This window comes from Hippocampus guttulatus, chromosome 15 (assembly GCF_054856545.1).
Source record: "Hippocampus guttulatus isolate MCC_2025c chromosome 15, RoL_Hgut_1.0, whole genome shotgun sequence".
NCBI classification, from domain to species: Eukaryota; Metazoa; Chordata; class Actinopteri; order Syngnathiformes; family Syngnathidae; genus Hippocampus; species Hippocampus guttulatus.
The window spans coordinates 8,165,923-8,183,095 of record NC_141275.1 but is presented as its reverse complement, the minus strand read 5'-3'; the positions used below and the strand labels follow the sequence as shown (position 1 = coordinate 8,183,095).

The window sequence follows — 17,173 nt, the reverse complement described above, 5'->3', positions numbered from 1 at the left end:
GTCTAATTGGACCATTGTCTCCTGTTAGTGGAACTGCTAATATCGTAACACTCCAACCAGAAGCCTTTGTGGTGGGATTAATTATCCTAACCTATGATAAGAGACAGCATACGGTAGTCCTACACTTGAGGAAAACCACACTACACCATTCAAGGGCATGAACACAATTGTCACCAAAACGGGTCAAAATGTTTTGTAAACCAAGTGAAGTTTATGGTGAATTAAAAACATGTTCTTATATGCTGGGTATGACCCAACTATGTCATGGCATATGCTATGTATAGCACAATTAGCATTACTCAGATGTAAGTATTGCACATGAAGGAGAGAGCATGTTCCAGTGGTCCACGGGGAGCATTACTGAATGAGCGGTTTTTGAAGAACGGGCCATTGGTAGCGCTCCTTCTGATACAATGCGTCCAGTCCTTATTGATGTAAGATGCCAGTTTGAGTTCTGCTCTGTGGAGTGCGATACCTTAGAACAGGGGTGTCAAACTCAGGTCCTGGAGGGCCGCTGTCCTGCATGTTTTCAGAGTCTCCCTGTTGCAACACACCTGATTCAAATGATCAGATCATCAGCAAGCTCTGCGGAAGCCTGACATTGAACCTGTTCATTTGAATCAGGTGTGTTGCAACAGGGAGACTTGGAAAACATGCAGGACAGCGGCCCACCAGGACCCGAGTTTGACACCCATGCCTCAGAACTAGACACATTTGTTCAAAATGGGTACTTTACCTCCAATTTGTTTTGAAAAATTTTTCCCATTTGAATGGAAAAAGAAAAAATAATTGTTGCAGGTTCAAACTTGTGCCATCAGACAAACTTAAACAGTACACGCAATGTGTTCTGTCACATTTTTACACTGTCGTAGTAGTCTAGAAAATAAATGAAAAACTTTTAATAGGAAGAGGCTAAAACAACAGTAATAATAATAATAAAATTACCCAGATGTCATGCGCTACCATTGGTTAAAGGTGATCTATTATTTTTTCTTTTTAATACAAAATAACAAGAATGCACATATCCCGCCCCCCCTCCCAAAAAAAAGGAAAACATGTTTTCCTATGTGCTATGGTATCAGCTGCCGACCACTCCAGGGTTTAGCTTGCCTTTCGCCAGATGCCAGCTGGGATCGGCTCCAGCGCCCCGTGATGCTGAACAGGACAAGAAAAAAAAAGGTATAAAAACCGATGGATGGACAGAAGATTGCATGGTGCAGAGTCGGAAGTGAGCGCAAGTAGGAGGAATATGAATGCAATATGATGAAAGAATATTCAGAAAAAAAATCACGTATAATACATCTGTTGGGTATGCATGATGCCCTGGATGAATTGATCTGTGAAGCGTGCTTGGACGAAACACCCTGTCTGTTCTTGGAGCTGCAAATCCTTCAATATAAAAGCCATTACTGCATCCAAAGTCTCCTCAAGCTTCCAACGCCGTCCTTGGACAGATTTGCAAATGATACCTTCTGTGGATGCACAACCAGACTTTCCCCATTGACAGGCGGCCATTTGGTCCCAATGCCTCATCATCTCCACACGCAAACTCATTCAGACATTCCATTAAACTAAACTCACTTTAATTAAAATCCACAGAACTTTGTCCACACTAAAGCAAGTGAACATAAGTGACCTGGACTTTTTTAATTAAAAGTGATTACTTCAAATAATCTCAGCCGTTCCTTTTTAGTGCTGTTTGGACCAAAATTAAATGTTTGGTTGATCAGATTCAGTTTAATTGATGTGATACTCTCCTGACAAGATATTCCACTTTCATGTATAAATCAAGTCAAGTCAACGGTATTTATATAGCGATTTCAAACAGCCATCGCTGCATACAAAGTGCTGCACATGGAGCAATTTAACATGCACAATAAACAGTAAGACAAATCGGTAATAAAGACGGTAGAAAGTGTCATATAAAATATTCTGAAATAGACATACAGTACATGCTTGACAAAGAACAGAGATGAAATACAGCGACCCCCCCAAAAACCCAACACATTTTTTTTATGTGCTTTAACTGATAGGCGAGTCAAGGCATCTTCAGCTGCAGTGTTCATTTGTGCCTTGTAGGGGTGTGGCCTAGTGAGTGATGCCCGTAACATGGCTACTTTTTTGGGAGTTTTGGCATACTATTGGACTAGTCTCTTCATTTCGAGTTTGTAGTTGTGTGTTTGCACCTTTCATGAGCAGCTGAAAGTACAGATGGTGGTGCTCTCCTTTTTTCCACTTTACTTATGCAGCGGCGTATCTGAAGCTCGCTCAAAGCTCGCATGACACTACGTGCACCGATACTTAGACATGGTTCCAGCAGGTGTAAACTTTAGTCTACTCTTAGCCACTAGTTCTTAGGAACCCCACTAAGGTATGACAGAACTCCGAGCATGGCACAGAGAAAATTCCCAACAAGCACACTGAGGCTTGCGTCATCATAAAAAGCAGGATGTACAAGTTTTTACACTTTGGCGCATCTACGCAGTCCATGAATATAGAGCCTTGTATGCTATACCGCTCAACAGCACACCAGATGTACGATACATTGATGTGCGGCAGATCAGCTTTGCGCACAATCATCCCACCTTCCTTTTACTGCTCATTAGGAGGTCAGGTGACATAAATCGACAACCTGTGACTGACCAGAGCACGACGTACTCTCTTGATGACACCTGGCGGGGGAGGATGAAGAAAGCGGGACGGTTTGTGTGACTTGTCACTTGTCAGGCATTGCTTCCGCTAGCCTTGAGATGCTGGGCTGTTGCCTGAGAGTGCTTTATCATCATGATAAATGCAGCCTTGGAGCAGTGCACTATCAGCATGCTCAGAGGCGCGGACACGCTCTGACTAATGAAAAGAGAAGGTCAAGGAGAGGGAGGGGTGCGCTGTGGGAAAAGAGAGAGAGAGCGCGTCGATGCGTATGTTCAAGTGTGGGACAATATGTCACATCCTCTGTCAAAACGTTTATGCACGTTAATGTGTGTCCATGCTTTGTGTGAAACTTTTGCATTAGTGTGTGGATCGCAATGACCTTCCTTTTCCCATTCATAAAAAAAAAACCCAAAACAAAACAAAAACCCCCCATGTGTGTCACGACAATACCCTGTGTGGCTCAAAAGTAATAAAGAAACAAATTATTCATTGTGGTGCATCTGCATTTCCATGGTCCTAATTATATTTGACAAGAAGGGTTACACTAATTTTCCTGTACCAATATTACTGTTGACATATTCCTTCTATCTCGAAAGTTATTACAGCAGGTGTTGAACATTTCCTGCACAGTGTTAATTTTGGAGTTATCAAAGTGACAGCGCGCGGAGCATCGGAATCCTTTTGAGCTCATTACCATAGGCTGCTGAATCTATTGGCAAGACTGTGCAAGACTATTAGTGCTCCCAGGCCATCAGATAGGAGTAATGATAGGGGGTGGGGCGGGGGGTCGACAATGCCGCATCTCCTGGGTCGTAGCCTCGGCCGGAACAACAAAAATGCTCGCACAATAAAAAAAAAAAAGAAGTACAAGAGGTTTCTCCCTGCAGTCTGTCTCCTGAGCGGTCTTCCTGTCCACAGTTACAAAAACCACCAAGCAGATGTGAAATGTTTGAGGTTAAAGGTCAAGCGGAGCCTCACACACAATTCCTTTTCTCTCTCGGGAAAAAAAAGGATGCGGACAAGAAGCTGTCATGTGTGCGGCGAACTTGTTCAGAGGTCGCCCCCCACCCCCACCACCATTACGCTACATGCTAATAAGGAAGTGCAATTAGCAATGCTCCGACAAAAGGAAGAAATACAACATGTACTTACAAACTGTTCTGGTGTATTCATAAAGCCTTATGTAAAGTCAAAGAAAATCTTTGACATCCAGGAGGAAATGGGGTCATTACAGTAATGGCGAGAGAAGGCACTTGACATCAAGGTGGAAATGGGGTAACGGCCAACACAAGATAAGATAAGAAATAAAAACAAACAATTAATTAAAGAGTGCTTTTTGATTCTCATCAGTAAACATTGATTTTTTTCCCCCCACTCAAAGAATACTGTATTGCCAATTTGCACATTTGCGCAAACAATATTTATGAGCCCTTTGCATGCATGAGTGATGAGGGGGAGCATCTCCTGTGCAAAAAAAAAAAAAAAAAAAAAAAGCACCGACATAACAGATTCAGGCTATTATTGCAGCCATTCTTTTGAGTTTGTCCACATCGACATTTCATATTTAGTGCTTTTGTAACACATTCTTGACTGCCCACTATTATTACCTTTCACTATTATTCACTCTCTATTAGGTTCTTTGCTTTGTTCGACATTTGTATTGACTCACATGCATTCAAGCAAAATCCATTCTAAAGAGGGGAGAAAAAAAAAGCACAAAGCTAACAATATAACATAATGGCACATCCAGTTCTAAGTTTGATTACCTTCCTTATAGTTCAATTGTCTCATTTTCCAGTATTGTCTATTAAATACGTAAAAGCCTAGAGGATTTTCTGGTTCAGCAGAAAGTAAAAATAAAAATCAGCAGAGTTGGCAGAATGACTCAACTCTGCCCTTGTATTACTCTCAATAGAAATATGGATTATATAAATAAAACACTGAAAATGTACAATATATGCCTGGAAACATTTTTCCCCTCGATCCATCTCTGTAACCATATTCGAGAGAGTAATGAAAAAAAATCAAACCGTTTTCTCTGATCTATTTTGGTACAACAACATTTCGTGTTTACTTTGTACTCTGAGATGACGCCTCATTCTGAGTTGAATCAAAACAAGTGTTGTGCCCCTGCTGATGTTTACTTTAAAACTCCAGCGCAAAAGAATTCACTCTTGTCAAAATTGTTGTTGTTTTTTTTTGTCTTTTGTGCACTCCAGAGTTAACAGTGGCGAAAGATATAAAATTACAAATTTACATTCTAACCGCGACTGAGCAAGTTTTCTTTTTCTGTGCTATTCTGTTTAGGATGAATATAAATGTCACTCACGGTCATCATTCATGTTATTTTTTTGTGCGATTTTGTGTTTCTATACAACCAGATTCAGTATTGAGGGAGAGTTTGCATTTTCAACGATTTGAATGCAGCCTCACTTTACCCACCCCATCCCCCCTACCCCCTGCAGTCTCTGATGAAAGCCATGCACCTCATTAATGTGAATATGCGCCAGATGTGCATTGTTATTTTGACTGCCCGCTCCTCCTCCTTTAGACAGACCACTAGTGTCGTCGACGAAATGTAATGCAATATTTCTGGTCAAAAGGCTAACAAATAGATCATCCACAGACATAGGAGAAGTGTAGAGTCCAGCACCTTCAAAAAAAAAAATATATATATATATATATATATATATATAAAATATATATATATATCATTAATAAAAATAATAATAAGAATAAATAAATAAGTATGTAGGCATGTAGGCTACCACACCGCTGAGGCTGGGCATAGCCAGTATCATGACAAGCAAGTTTTCCCTCCTAATTTGAAAGCCTAACGAAGCAGCAATGGTTGCAGGGGATAAGAAGCAAGGAGGCAGTGAACTACAAAATGTTTCGATGCCTCCGATATCAGGGTGCCACTGGCCTTTGATGTAAAATCAAGTTGTATGGTTTGTAGTTGTTCCTGTTTAAAGTTGAGACTTTTATGACAAAACTCCAAATATTTGACCTAAAAATGAAGCGGATGAAGCTCAAAATAGTCTTTCATACAAACCATACACCTCGTTCAATTTTGGATTTTTGTCACTTAAGTTCGATGCTCCTCATTCTACGAGATTGCCTGTACAATGTTTGACAGAGGATTTTGAGTTGTAAATTTGCTTCACTGTACATTTCTCATCCCATTGTTGAAATAGTTGACCTTGATTTTATTTGTCCGAAGAATCTTACTCCTGAACGCAAGACTTTCTGGCAAGATTCCATCTGGATTTCCTGTTCTTGATTATGGCCAGTGGTTTTCACCTTCATTATTTACATCAAGAAAAACATTTCCTGCCAACTTTCTGCAGTGGTCTTCATTTCTCTTGATGTAAAGGGCTTTCTCTTCACAAAGAAAATGATTATTCTGCCAACGTATTCTTATACTATATTCAAGTAGCGGCATTCTGAAAAGCCTCATTATCAAGTAAACAATCTGCAACGGTTACCTCTTCCATAAGGCAACTGTGGTGGTCACCTCTTATATAAGGTGGATGCAATTAAATGCAGGTGTTACAATTACAAGGTGGTTGCCTCTTATATAAGGCAAATGTAATTAAATGCAGGTGTTAGCGTGCGAGGTGGTTAACGCTGATATAAGGCAGGTATAATTGAATGCAGGTGTGACAGTTGCGAGGTGATTACCTGTTATATCAGGCCGATGTAATTGAATGCAGCTGTTACAGTTGCGAGGTGGTTACCTCTTATATAAGGCAAATGTAATTAAATGCAGGTGTTACAGTGCAAGGTGGTTACCTGTTATATAAGGCCGATTAAATAGAATGCAGGTGTTACAGTTGTGAGGTGGTTACCTCTTATATAAGGCCGGTGCGATCTTATATAAGGCAGGTGTTACAGTTGGTACAGATATGAACTGATGTTGGCACAGTCATTTTGATTGCAGGCTAAGAAAGGTCACAAAGCTGCACTCTGAAGGTAACGCATGATCATTTTCATTTGGGAGGTCTTGTGACTGCGATATTGCGGAACATTACTACGGGCAGTCATTCAAAGCTCACCGTGCTGTGTGGGACGAGACCCATTAATAGCATTTGGCAAGGGATCGCGGCAGCGGTCCATATGAATATCACAGTTCCTGCTCTGAGTCAGTAGTCAGTGTATTTGTTAGCTGAGCATGTAATAATCAGTCAGTCCTTCGCAACTTAATCAGCATCATTAGTTGTTTTTACATAATCCTGCCATATGAAATTAGCTTAATGCTTGTAAAGGCTCACTGCCGCAGTGCGCCTCATTACCTTGGGACATTGGTCATTTCATTTCAAGGGTCTGATTTTCATTAACTACTCACCCCACTCCGACCCATTAGCAGAATAAAAGCTTGCCTGCAACCGTCTGGCTGCCAACTGGACCTTAAAGCTGCTTTAAGGCTTTAATGTGTTTCATTCGAGGCGAAGTTGCAGTATTAGTTGTTGAACATCGGAGGAGAGGAAGGCGGTTGAAAAGAAACGATATGCAATGATACAATGTATTTGGGCAATAGATCGGTGTTAATTGGTGGCTGCTGAAACTTGAGGAGCAGAGGTGCAATGAAACAGTTTCATACCTTAGACTGGTTCATGGGGGGTAAAACTCAAAAGAGCAGGTGTATTCATCGACTTGATACATGATTTGTTCTAAAGAACGGTCTATTTTTGCAATAGCATCTACTTGCAGGTACTATTTTGGTATCTTCAATAAGTTCTCTCCCGTGCCTTTATTCCCACCTCTCTCTCTCTCTGCTCTTGTCTCCAAATTTGCTTTCATTTTGGTTTTAAGAAGAATTCATATCACTTGAGTATGATGTACTCTGGAAGAGGCAAAACACAGAATATGCTTGAGAAATTCCGGTCTGGTTTGTGTCCACTGGTACGGTAGTTCACATGAATTATTTTTGGACGTGATATGACATGCATGCAACGATAAAGACTAATGATATAAGAGTATTCATTTATTGACTGTATTGAGCTTCTTTTTAATGTAGCAGAGCAAGGCACTTGCTGGAGCTTTCTCTCTGCTTTTACAAATGCAATAATGCTGATTTTTAATTGCCGCTGTCAAATTAGAGAAGGTGTTAAGATTTGGGTGACATTTCTAGCTACATGAGACGAACAAAATTAGAAACATCCCTCACTGTGAAGCGGGGCCCTTCTACACTGCTGCAAACTGTGCTAATAATAATACAACACCCCAGGGATTCAAACACATACTAAAGTGCATTGTGTATTGCCAAACACTAACGTCTAGCATGCATGTAATCTAATGATAAAGAAAACATACGTGGATTTGTTAAATCAATCATCAACATCAATCAAATAGCCCTTTAGCACAGAATGTTATGCTTCTTGGATGATCTAAGCTTTTACCTTTACGGTTGGCCACTCAATAAAAACTGGGCCTCGCCCCTAAGTGATGAATGCTGTCTGCTAATTTCTTGTATACGCTGTCGTCAGTCTTTCACAAATAGCACTTGATGAGTGATGTCACCCTGTTAGTGATATTGACTTTTCACGAAAATCCATTGTGTCACTTGCCCCGGCGTGACTGGGCGGTCAAAGGTCAAAAAGACGAAATGTGCAGCAGGGACTGGCTTGGCTTGCTTACTTTTGTCATTTGCATCTGTAACTGCTTCAAACAACAAAGAGTATGTAGGAAAGGGGTGAAGATTGGATGGCTGTCTGTGTCTTATGTGTTGTGTTGTATTATTTTGTTATTGTATTATTATGACTTCAAGTTGGCACCGCGAGAGTGGCTTCCTTGAGAGCAGCTCCTCTACTTTTTGTTCTTCTACTTTCTTCCTTTCATAACTTTGCTGCATTGTGAGACGAAGAAAGGTTTTCTTATCTTGTCTTATGAAAAAACACTTGGAATGTATCGGTTTTTCCTTTCATGTTTTATACTTATTTATGCTGTAAACTGGAGTCAATAACGATCCTGCTCTCTGCTCCCTTAATTGGCCCCCAAAGACAACTAAAGTTGAATCAGAGTAGAGGCAAGCATACATTCATATCTATCCACAATGGATCTACATGAGAAACTGGGAGGAAACCGGAGTACTCAGAGAAAACACGCACACGTTTGGGGAGAACATGCAAAGCCCACACAGGAAAGCCGGAGCCTCCATTGGAACGGCTGAACTGTGAGGTGAATGTACTCCCCTATATAATTGACTGATTGATTTCTGGAGCATATAAACCCATATCTGAGAGATTTTTGTTTAAATAATAAAAAATAAATTGAAAGAAAGGCAAAGGACACCAATAGATGTTTCTACTCTGCACAACTTAGGTGTTCAAGACGAGTATAAAGAAGTAGAAAACAAAACAACCGAGTCCAACTCCTCCTTCTCTCTAAATTCTGACTCGTATTACGTTAATGCTTGAGTATGATCTCCATATACAGCAGGGGTGTCAAACTCATTTTTGTCGGGGGCCAGATTTTAATTTCAGTTTGAAGGGCTGGTATGACTGAAAGCATATAAAGAAGTCAAGAATAACAGTTTATTCACCGACTGTTTAAGTTACTCTTGTAAGGAGTTTGGTCACAAGAAAATGCTTACAGTGTCACTCTTATTTATTACAAATGAGAATTTGACATTTTGGTCGAAATTTTGGCAAGCATCATGAAAGTTGATTTGCTTTCGCGGGCCACATATAATGATGTGGTGGACCAGATCTGGCCCCCCGGCCTTTAGTTTGACACCTGCGATATCTAGTAATGTATCCCACATTTAAAAAAAAACACCCATCTCTATCAACACATGCAGATCATTTCATGAATGAGCTCAACTTGTCAACACTTAATCATTATATAGAGTACTGTATGTGCATGGACAGTGCCCTCCATAATGGGAATTACGTTTGTATTGCAGAAGCAAATCAAATCAAGCTCCTCCCATTGCTATCTCAGTCCCCAGACCCCAACCCCACTGGAAATCTGTGCTGAAAAAAAGACTGCAGAGGAGGGAACCGAGGTCACTGGATGATTTATAGAGACGATGCAAAGTCCTGTATGATTTAGAAAAACACATTTATTCGAAGCTAAAAAAAAAACATTCAGGAGGGCTGCCAATAATTATGGAGGAAGCTGTAAACATATATATGTAGACTACTTATTCACATTGTACACTCTATACAGACACATGCTTATAGATATCTAGTATATGCATACACTCATACACATCCATGAATATTTTAACCCTTGTATTCACACACACATCATTTTATTCCACTCTACTTGACACATACTTAATTGGATTTGCTTTTTTTTTTCATGTTTCAACTGTAAAATGTTGCATTGCGATCTGTATGAAGCACTCTGTGATTTAGCGAAGTGAAAAGTGCGATGAGAAAAACAGAAAAAAAACCCCTCACAATTGCCAATGTCAAATTGCCTGCCTCGCTAAAAGCTAAATGGAACCGAACCCTGTTCTTCCCATGTCACTTCCCTGCTGTTGACTATTTTATTGTCAAGGGTGACTGGCGAAAAAAAAAAAGGGGGTCGTTAAAAGAGCCATTAAAAGAGTCAAACTTTCTTGGATGTCATTAGGTCGTGCAGCCGCGTGTTCCTAATGTTGTGTCCAGCAAGTGTCACGTGACACAAATGCACGATGAGGCCCCTTTTCCCCCCTCCCAAACTACGCCGAGGTTGTTCCGTCTTCTGACGCTAGGAGTGGGAGCTGTCCTCGGTGCTGACGACTCGCTCTGCTGTCTTCGTCCAATGTGCCTCCAGCTCGCACAGCCAAAATCCGCTTACAGAGCGTCCGAGTCAAACCAAGACCTCCGCGTTTCACTTGATTACTATCGCCTGTCCTCTCAACTGCGAAATCGGCCAAGTCAATCGGCGAAAAAGCGTCAAGGATTCAACTTTGCGTTTTCACGGACGTTCAAATCTCACGGTTTGCTTTCCCTCCCTCCCGTTTTTTTTTTCGCTTCTCCGACACAAGGACGTTATTTTGCAGCCGCGCGACCTCGATTTAAGAAGAGATGAATTGCACGAGACGATCTTGCGCGTTGACGAGCGTGCTGGCCGTGTGGCTTCTCGCAGCTGCGGTGGCCGCGAGCCACGGGCGAGGTAAGAACTTGCGTGCACTTTGTTTTCGGTCGGGAGTGCGTTTGTCAAACAAAACAAAGCCGGGGTTCAAGGTGCTGAGGTCCACAACGGAGCGGTGTCTTTGGTGTCAATTTAAGCTTTTGATTTGACAATCGTGCCTGAAAAAAACCCCCTTCTTAACAAAACAACATTTTTGCGTTAGAAAATGTGGAAACCAAAAAAAAAAGGAAATTATATAAACAAGGGGAAGCTAAACCTGTTTTAAAGTAATCCCTTGACGTAATCTGCAAATTTCATGAATCATCATGAATACAGATTAAATCTTAAAAAAACTATACAAAGCGTCAACTATTGTGTAAACTAAGCAAAGATCTCAATAAATACAACCAAATTACACTGAGTGGGGGAGGCTCAACCTGTGTTATAAATTCATTCACTGACTTACTCCGCAAACTTAGTGGCTCATCAAAAATGGATCTCGAGTTATCAGGTGTACAGATGAAAGCAATGGGACCAAACAGAATAGAACAATATAATCCAATGCAAAACATGCAGATCCATTTGACTTTTTCCGTTTAAACCTAAACACATAATGAATGAGTATCAGCGTTGGGCAAATGCTGATTGTTAAAGGATGATAAACTCCAAAAGTGTGCAGGGGGAAAAAAAAATCGCAAGCAGTGTATTACTCATCGCAAATTGATCTTTATAAAGCCCTGGGGTGAAATGCGCTTTTTCTTTCCTGTCCATCAAAACACACCGAGACTCTTTAGTAAAGCATAACACACCGAGAAACTCATTTTAATTGGCCACAAATCAATCAAACAGGCTATTGTGTTCAACCTTGCAATGTGATCAATTCGACATGGGGGTGCTGCATGAGTTGATTGGAGTCAAAAAAAAAAAAGAAAAAAGAAGAAAAAAAAACGAGCCAGAGAGCGATTTATTTGGCCGCTGAGGTCCGTGTGACAGACGGTGTTCAGTAATAAGACTCTAATCCTCAGGAATTGCTGAAGATTATTGACCAAGCTGTTTGACACAGTTGAGTGCTTGTGGGAAGTGGCGATGGATTCATGCACAGTGGCCTTGTCCTAATTATTTTTGTATTATGCTATCCGCCTTGCCTTCAACTTTACAACCTGCGTTCCTTTAGAATGACTCCTCAGCTTCACAAGTTTGAAATCAACACAACATGGATGCCATCAGATCACCAGGGAATGGTGAAATATTGTCAAACTTTTCGGTACCCTCACCTTAACATTGGGGTGGAGAGGGGGTGGGGGGGAACTCTTTGAGAATGGGATGATAGAAACACCTCTACACCCCTGCAGGCTACAATAATAATGAACATATGGTTAAATTAACACCTCTGACAGTGATTTTGTGATATTTGCAAAAGCAGACTCGCGTAATGGATCTCGTTCGATGGTGCATTTTAAATGATGGCTGTTTTAGTGTTGCTTTCTGACACCCTGTTCATGCTGAAAATGGGAAAAGGCAAAACAGGTCCAAAACTAAACAATGTAAGAGCTGTGAAAATGAATTGCCTATTACATTGGCCCTATCTCAGCCCATCTAAAATGAGGTTAGATGCGATTCGAGGGCAGCGCCTGCCACAATATATTACAGCATCAACAAAAAAAAAATAAAACAAAACGCCCACTGATTGAATATCAGGTGGAGGAAATGATCCCTATTCCACTACCAGAGTTCCGACACTAGAAATGTGCAAATCCAATCATTTGTGGTATTGCCCTTAGCATGACATTTTCTATTTGTGAAATGTTTGATTGAGTCAACACTAATACAGAGTGCGCGATGGACGTTGAGGAAGACGTCGGAATAATTGAGTGTTTTTCCAGCCCCGGGAACACACCTGCGCCGTGTTCAGCGCTCAAAACTCCAGGGAGAAGGAAAATGCAGGGAGCAACTATTTTTAGCGCAAAAATAAATTTTTACAGCTTCCATTAGTGAATTTTGCTGCTTAGCCAGCAGAAGCTCACTCATAGTTTTTCAATTTTTAATCACTGAGGTTTCCATGTTGAAAGAAGGTAAAATTGTGTGCATGCTCAAGCTTGTGATGCTGCCCCCTGGTCAATTTGCGACCTTGCAGGGACCCCCATGCAGCCATTCAACTGCATTGAGAAACCACACGACACTTTCGTTCGCCAGTGTGAGTTGCGTACATCATCAGCGGCTGAAATTTGAGAAAATTGGAGTTGATTATTTTCAGGAATAAAAGCATCTTCTTTAACAGCCTGCTACTGTCGTTGTGATGCGAGACAGCAAAATAAGGTTGCTTTTCTATTTTCTTTCCCATCAAAGCTGTATTCTATTGTTGATAAGACTGCCTTTTGTTGCTCAGGCTTTATTTTGATGAATAGTGGCATCGGATAAGTTAATATGACCTGTTTGTATCAATGTATTTTGTCAAAAGATTTCATTGACTTGCATTGTGTGTGCAATATATGAAGCAAATGACTATGCTTTTGATTCGTATTCCTTTGTTCATTCGTGTGCTTTGCTTCGGCTTCTTGTTGTTCAAAGTCACGACATCGCATTTTTATTGTCAATGCAGACAGAAGAGGATAGTCACCGAAAACATTTTTGTCCTTGATTGCTTTGCCTCGCTCACCTAATGAGCTTGATAAATGAACCTCTCCGTGACGACATCGCATGCACAATAATAATTAGTTGGAAACTTTTTGCAAAGTGCGACATCTGCTTCACTCCGAATCTGCCTCATGCTCTTGCCATTTTTAAAAGTAAATTTTGATTCCTAGACATTGACAGAATTGCATTTGGGATCAGGAGTGGGCAATTTATTGAGAAAGTTGGAAATTGGGATGAGGGCGATTCTCCGATGAGATGTTGAGCTACGCTGCCAGGCAAGATAAATATCACTGTTTTGGACATTTTTACACAATTACTATATTACAATATTTAAAAGAAGGATTACCGCAGTACTGGATTAAAGAAGATGCCAATTCATATAATCATGTCTTGTTAAATCTCAATCGACATTGTTTTTGCGTCCATTGATTTCGATGAGATTTATTTAGGCCCGCAAAGCCACTTTTAGAGTTTAACGACATTCAGCCAGGCCTATAAAAGGTGTCGATACATTATTGCTTCCAGTTAACAATGATCAGCAGTGTGCTGGGAGTCAGAGTCAGGAATGTTTTATCCATCCTAAAGCTCATGGAATGAGTTATGACCAGTTGACAGAGTGCTCCTTGACATCCCACTCAAGGTATAAAAAAAAAGTCTGCAAGATGGAGGTCTGTAATTCACATGCTAATAATAACTTCGGTCTTAGTTTCAGGGCAGAAATAATTTCCTCACGCCGGAGGAGGCATGAGTAGACTGACACGGGTTCTTCATTACTTGGCCATATTTAAAAGAGAGGTTTGATCCGGTTTTCTCCAGGGCACCTCCTACACAGTAATTTACTTTTCAAATACTGCGCTAAATACAACTGAAGAGTGGCGAATGTGTATTTCTTAAGTGACAAATCAATCGCCCAAGCTGATCTTTGAATTTGCTTTATTGTTCACTCAAAGCTGAAAACGTCGAGCAGAAACCAGAGGTGTCCTGGCTAGTCCACCAATATCCAGAACATCCGGAAGTGTAATGGTTATTTCTTTTTTAAATTCCCTTTATCACGAGCAGGCAACCCACACAATGACTTTGAAGCAGTTATTTTATTTTGAAGGTCACATATGCACTTCATCTTCCTTTTCAGTATTTCATGAAGGCATTTCACATCGATCAACAGACTTTGCGACTAACCGGATGTACTAATGAGTCTCAATGAGGAGTTTTTCATTTTTTGGCATTTTAGAGGGACGGCTCACGCTAAGAAAATGTTCGTCAAATGCGCCGAGGTATGGTAGATAATACAAGATAATTCTTCCCTGGGATGAATGGTTGCTTGAAGCGGCGTCCCCAGTAATTCGAGGGGAGGTAATGGATATCACGCAACACCTGTTTGTTGGATTGCTGGTGATTAACTTCATCAAGGCCTATTCAGCATCTGTGTGCTGCCATAATTAGTTCAATTTTACCAAGCCCTGTCACTTCTAAATGAGAGTCATTAGGCCAGGAAGCCCCCTTCCGCACGCTCCAAAGCTACAGTGCACGCCTTCCTCGGCCCCTTTCTGTGCCCGTCTCCGTCTCTTTCACCGCCTCCTAGGTGGAGCTCACAGCTTGGCTGAATGCGACTCATTTTCATCTCTTCATGTGCAAATTTCTCTCTCGCTCCACCAGAATGTTGCATGCATCCTAATTTGAGTCCTCGCCTCATGTATCGCTCCCTCAAAAGTGGGAAGGTTTTATCCGTCAAATGGCAAAGAATGTTTTTGGATCTCGTGGCGGAAAGAGTACCTCACAGCGAGATTAACCTCAATGATCTCACCGCTCACTCTTATGCTGGTGGGGGTAGGGGGGACTGCGCATAGACGGTTGTTAATATTCAAAATGATATATTTTTCTTCTTTGTACAGTTCGAAGCAAAGATATTTCGAACACGACATAAAACAGTGCTGAAGTGGAGACTTGATCACTTTTTAACTTCACGTGGGGGTGAATGTTCAAGTCAGTTGAGTGAAATCAATCCAAGAGAGCTTGCTTGTCATGTACTCAAGACAAACGTGATGGCAGTCACACTCAAATAAACGCAACATTTGAAAACCTCTTGTCCTGTCTGAAATACACCTGAACGTTTTCACTGAGTGTTCATTTTTATGTCAGCTTCACATTATTTTTCTATTAATTGAGATCAAATGATTCAAATATATGCGGTATATATGAATGATGGGCTGGGCGAGTACCCATACCAATTTATTTAAAGATATTGGGTACTCATGGAGGTTGCCGATACCAAACAATGATACCCATTACATACCTGTCAACTTTTTGGAGCGCCAACCTGTACAAACTACCAAAAAAAATCCTCATAAAGAGCAAAAAATCCTTATAACATACCAAAGCATTTTATATGTCAAAATAACGGCAGAAAAAACCCCACGAAATTTTCAATGATATTAATTGTAGATCTCCATAAAACAATGTCTGGTTAATGTTTAATCATCATTCTACTTAGTGGCATTACTGTGTTCAGAGTTGTATTCCTGCGTTACTTTTTTCACCAACTCCAAATCATTTGGAGTTGGTGAAAAAAACCCCGGAAATGTTCAGAATCCGTATGATTTGTGCGATACGGCCATATACGTAAGATTCACCACAAAATCCGTATGAACTATGGCTAAACCGTATGAGTTGACAGGTATGCCATTACTACATTATTGAGGTTTTAATGAATGTAAATGCATTCTGATTTTTGGTGGGGTGTGGGTTGGTAGGGTAGCACCAAAGAGGGTCTCACCCAGGGTGGCATTCAAACTCTGACTGCCTCTGCTCGGGTTGGCCATAATTTAAATTTTGATGATTTAATCCAAGAAGTCTTAATAATCATATGCTGTATGTGTATCTGTATTATTATATGGACATGCTGTGTGTGCTGGAAGCAAAATATTAGCTCGACATTTTCATTTGCATTTGTGTGATGACCCACTCTTTTACTTCCAGTTTAACATGTTGGCACCAATTATATGACAGCTGCAAGGCGCGGCCCAAGGCAGAGAGAGAGAACGGCTGTGCACATTTTCCTTTTGGTCCTTATTCGTTCGTGTTCCGTGGCTTCTTCCGCGCGATGAACTATTCACCAAAAATTAGCACTGACTTTGAAAATCTGAACAATTGTTGGCAGAACCGCAATGTGACACCGTCACTGAATGGTGAACCGATCCCACGCTGCCCGCACACAAGTTAGACGAGTGTACCACATTACAGCGACTGGAGTGTATTCTGTAATCTATAAATCTCGATTCTTGATTCGGGGTGCTCAACCCATGCCACTGCCTTGACGGTCGTGTATATTTATATACCGTATTTTCCGCACTAAAAGGCGCACCTAAAAGCCTTCCATTTTCTTAAAAGCTCACAGCGCGCCTTAAAATCCGATGCGCCTTGTGTATGGTTATTACGGTTATATGTCGACCCCAAAATGGCTCCTTGCTAGAGACATGCTTACAACGCAGAGTTCAAACTTAAGGCAATCAGGTTATGCAGTTGAACATGGAAATCGAGCAGCGGCAACAACGTTAACGAGTCAATGTTATAACTTGCTGTTGGTTAAGTGAACTGTGTCGCTGCTTTATTAAATACGTTTTACTGACATCTGATCGTTCTTTTGGCATTTCCTTGTGCGCAGCTCCATCTAGTGCATGCATTGTATAGTGCTTTTTATAATTCGGTGCATCCAATATATGAAAAAGATTAAAAAATAGACAATTCGTTGAAGATGCGTCTCATAATCCAGTACGCCTTTTAGTCTGGAAAATACGGTATATATTTTCTCTCTTTTTGGGCA

The 17,173-nt window shown here is 40.9% G+C and overlaps 1 protein-coding gene across 3 annotated transcripts in view; it reads left to right on the top strand.

Annotated features, from left to right (window-relative positions):
- The first annotated feature begins 10,365 nt into the window (after window positions 1-10,365).
- LOC147193658 (seizure protein 6-like) overlaps window positions 10,366-17,173 on the top strand; it is a 76,207-nt gene continuing 69,399 nt past the window's right edge. For all 3 annotated transcript variants that reach the window (XR_015103086.1, XM_086131307.1, XM_086131306.1), the window contains exon 1: window positions 10,366-10,761. Coding sequence is in view for 2 of the 3 variants with exons in the window: in XM_086131307.1 (XP_085987433.1) it covers window positions 10,674-10,761 (88 nt within the window). In the remaining variant the exon portion in view is untranslated. The remainder of the gene's footprint in view (window positions 10,762-17,173) is intronic.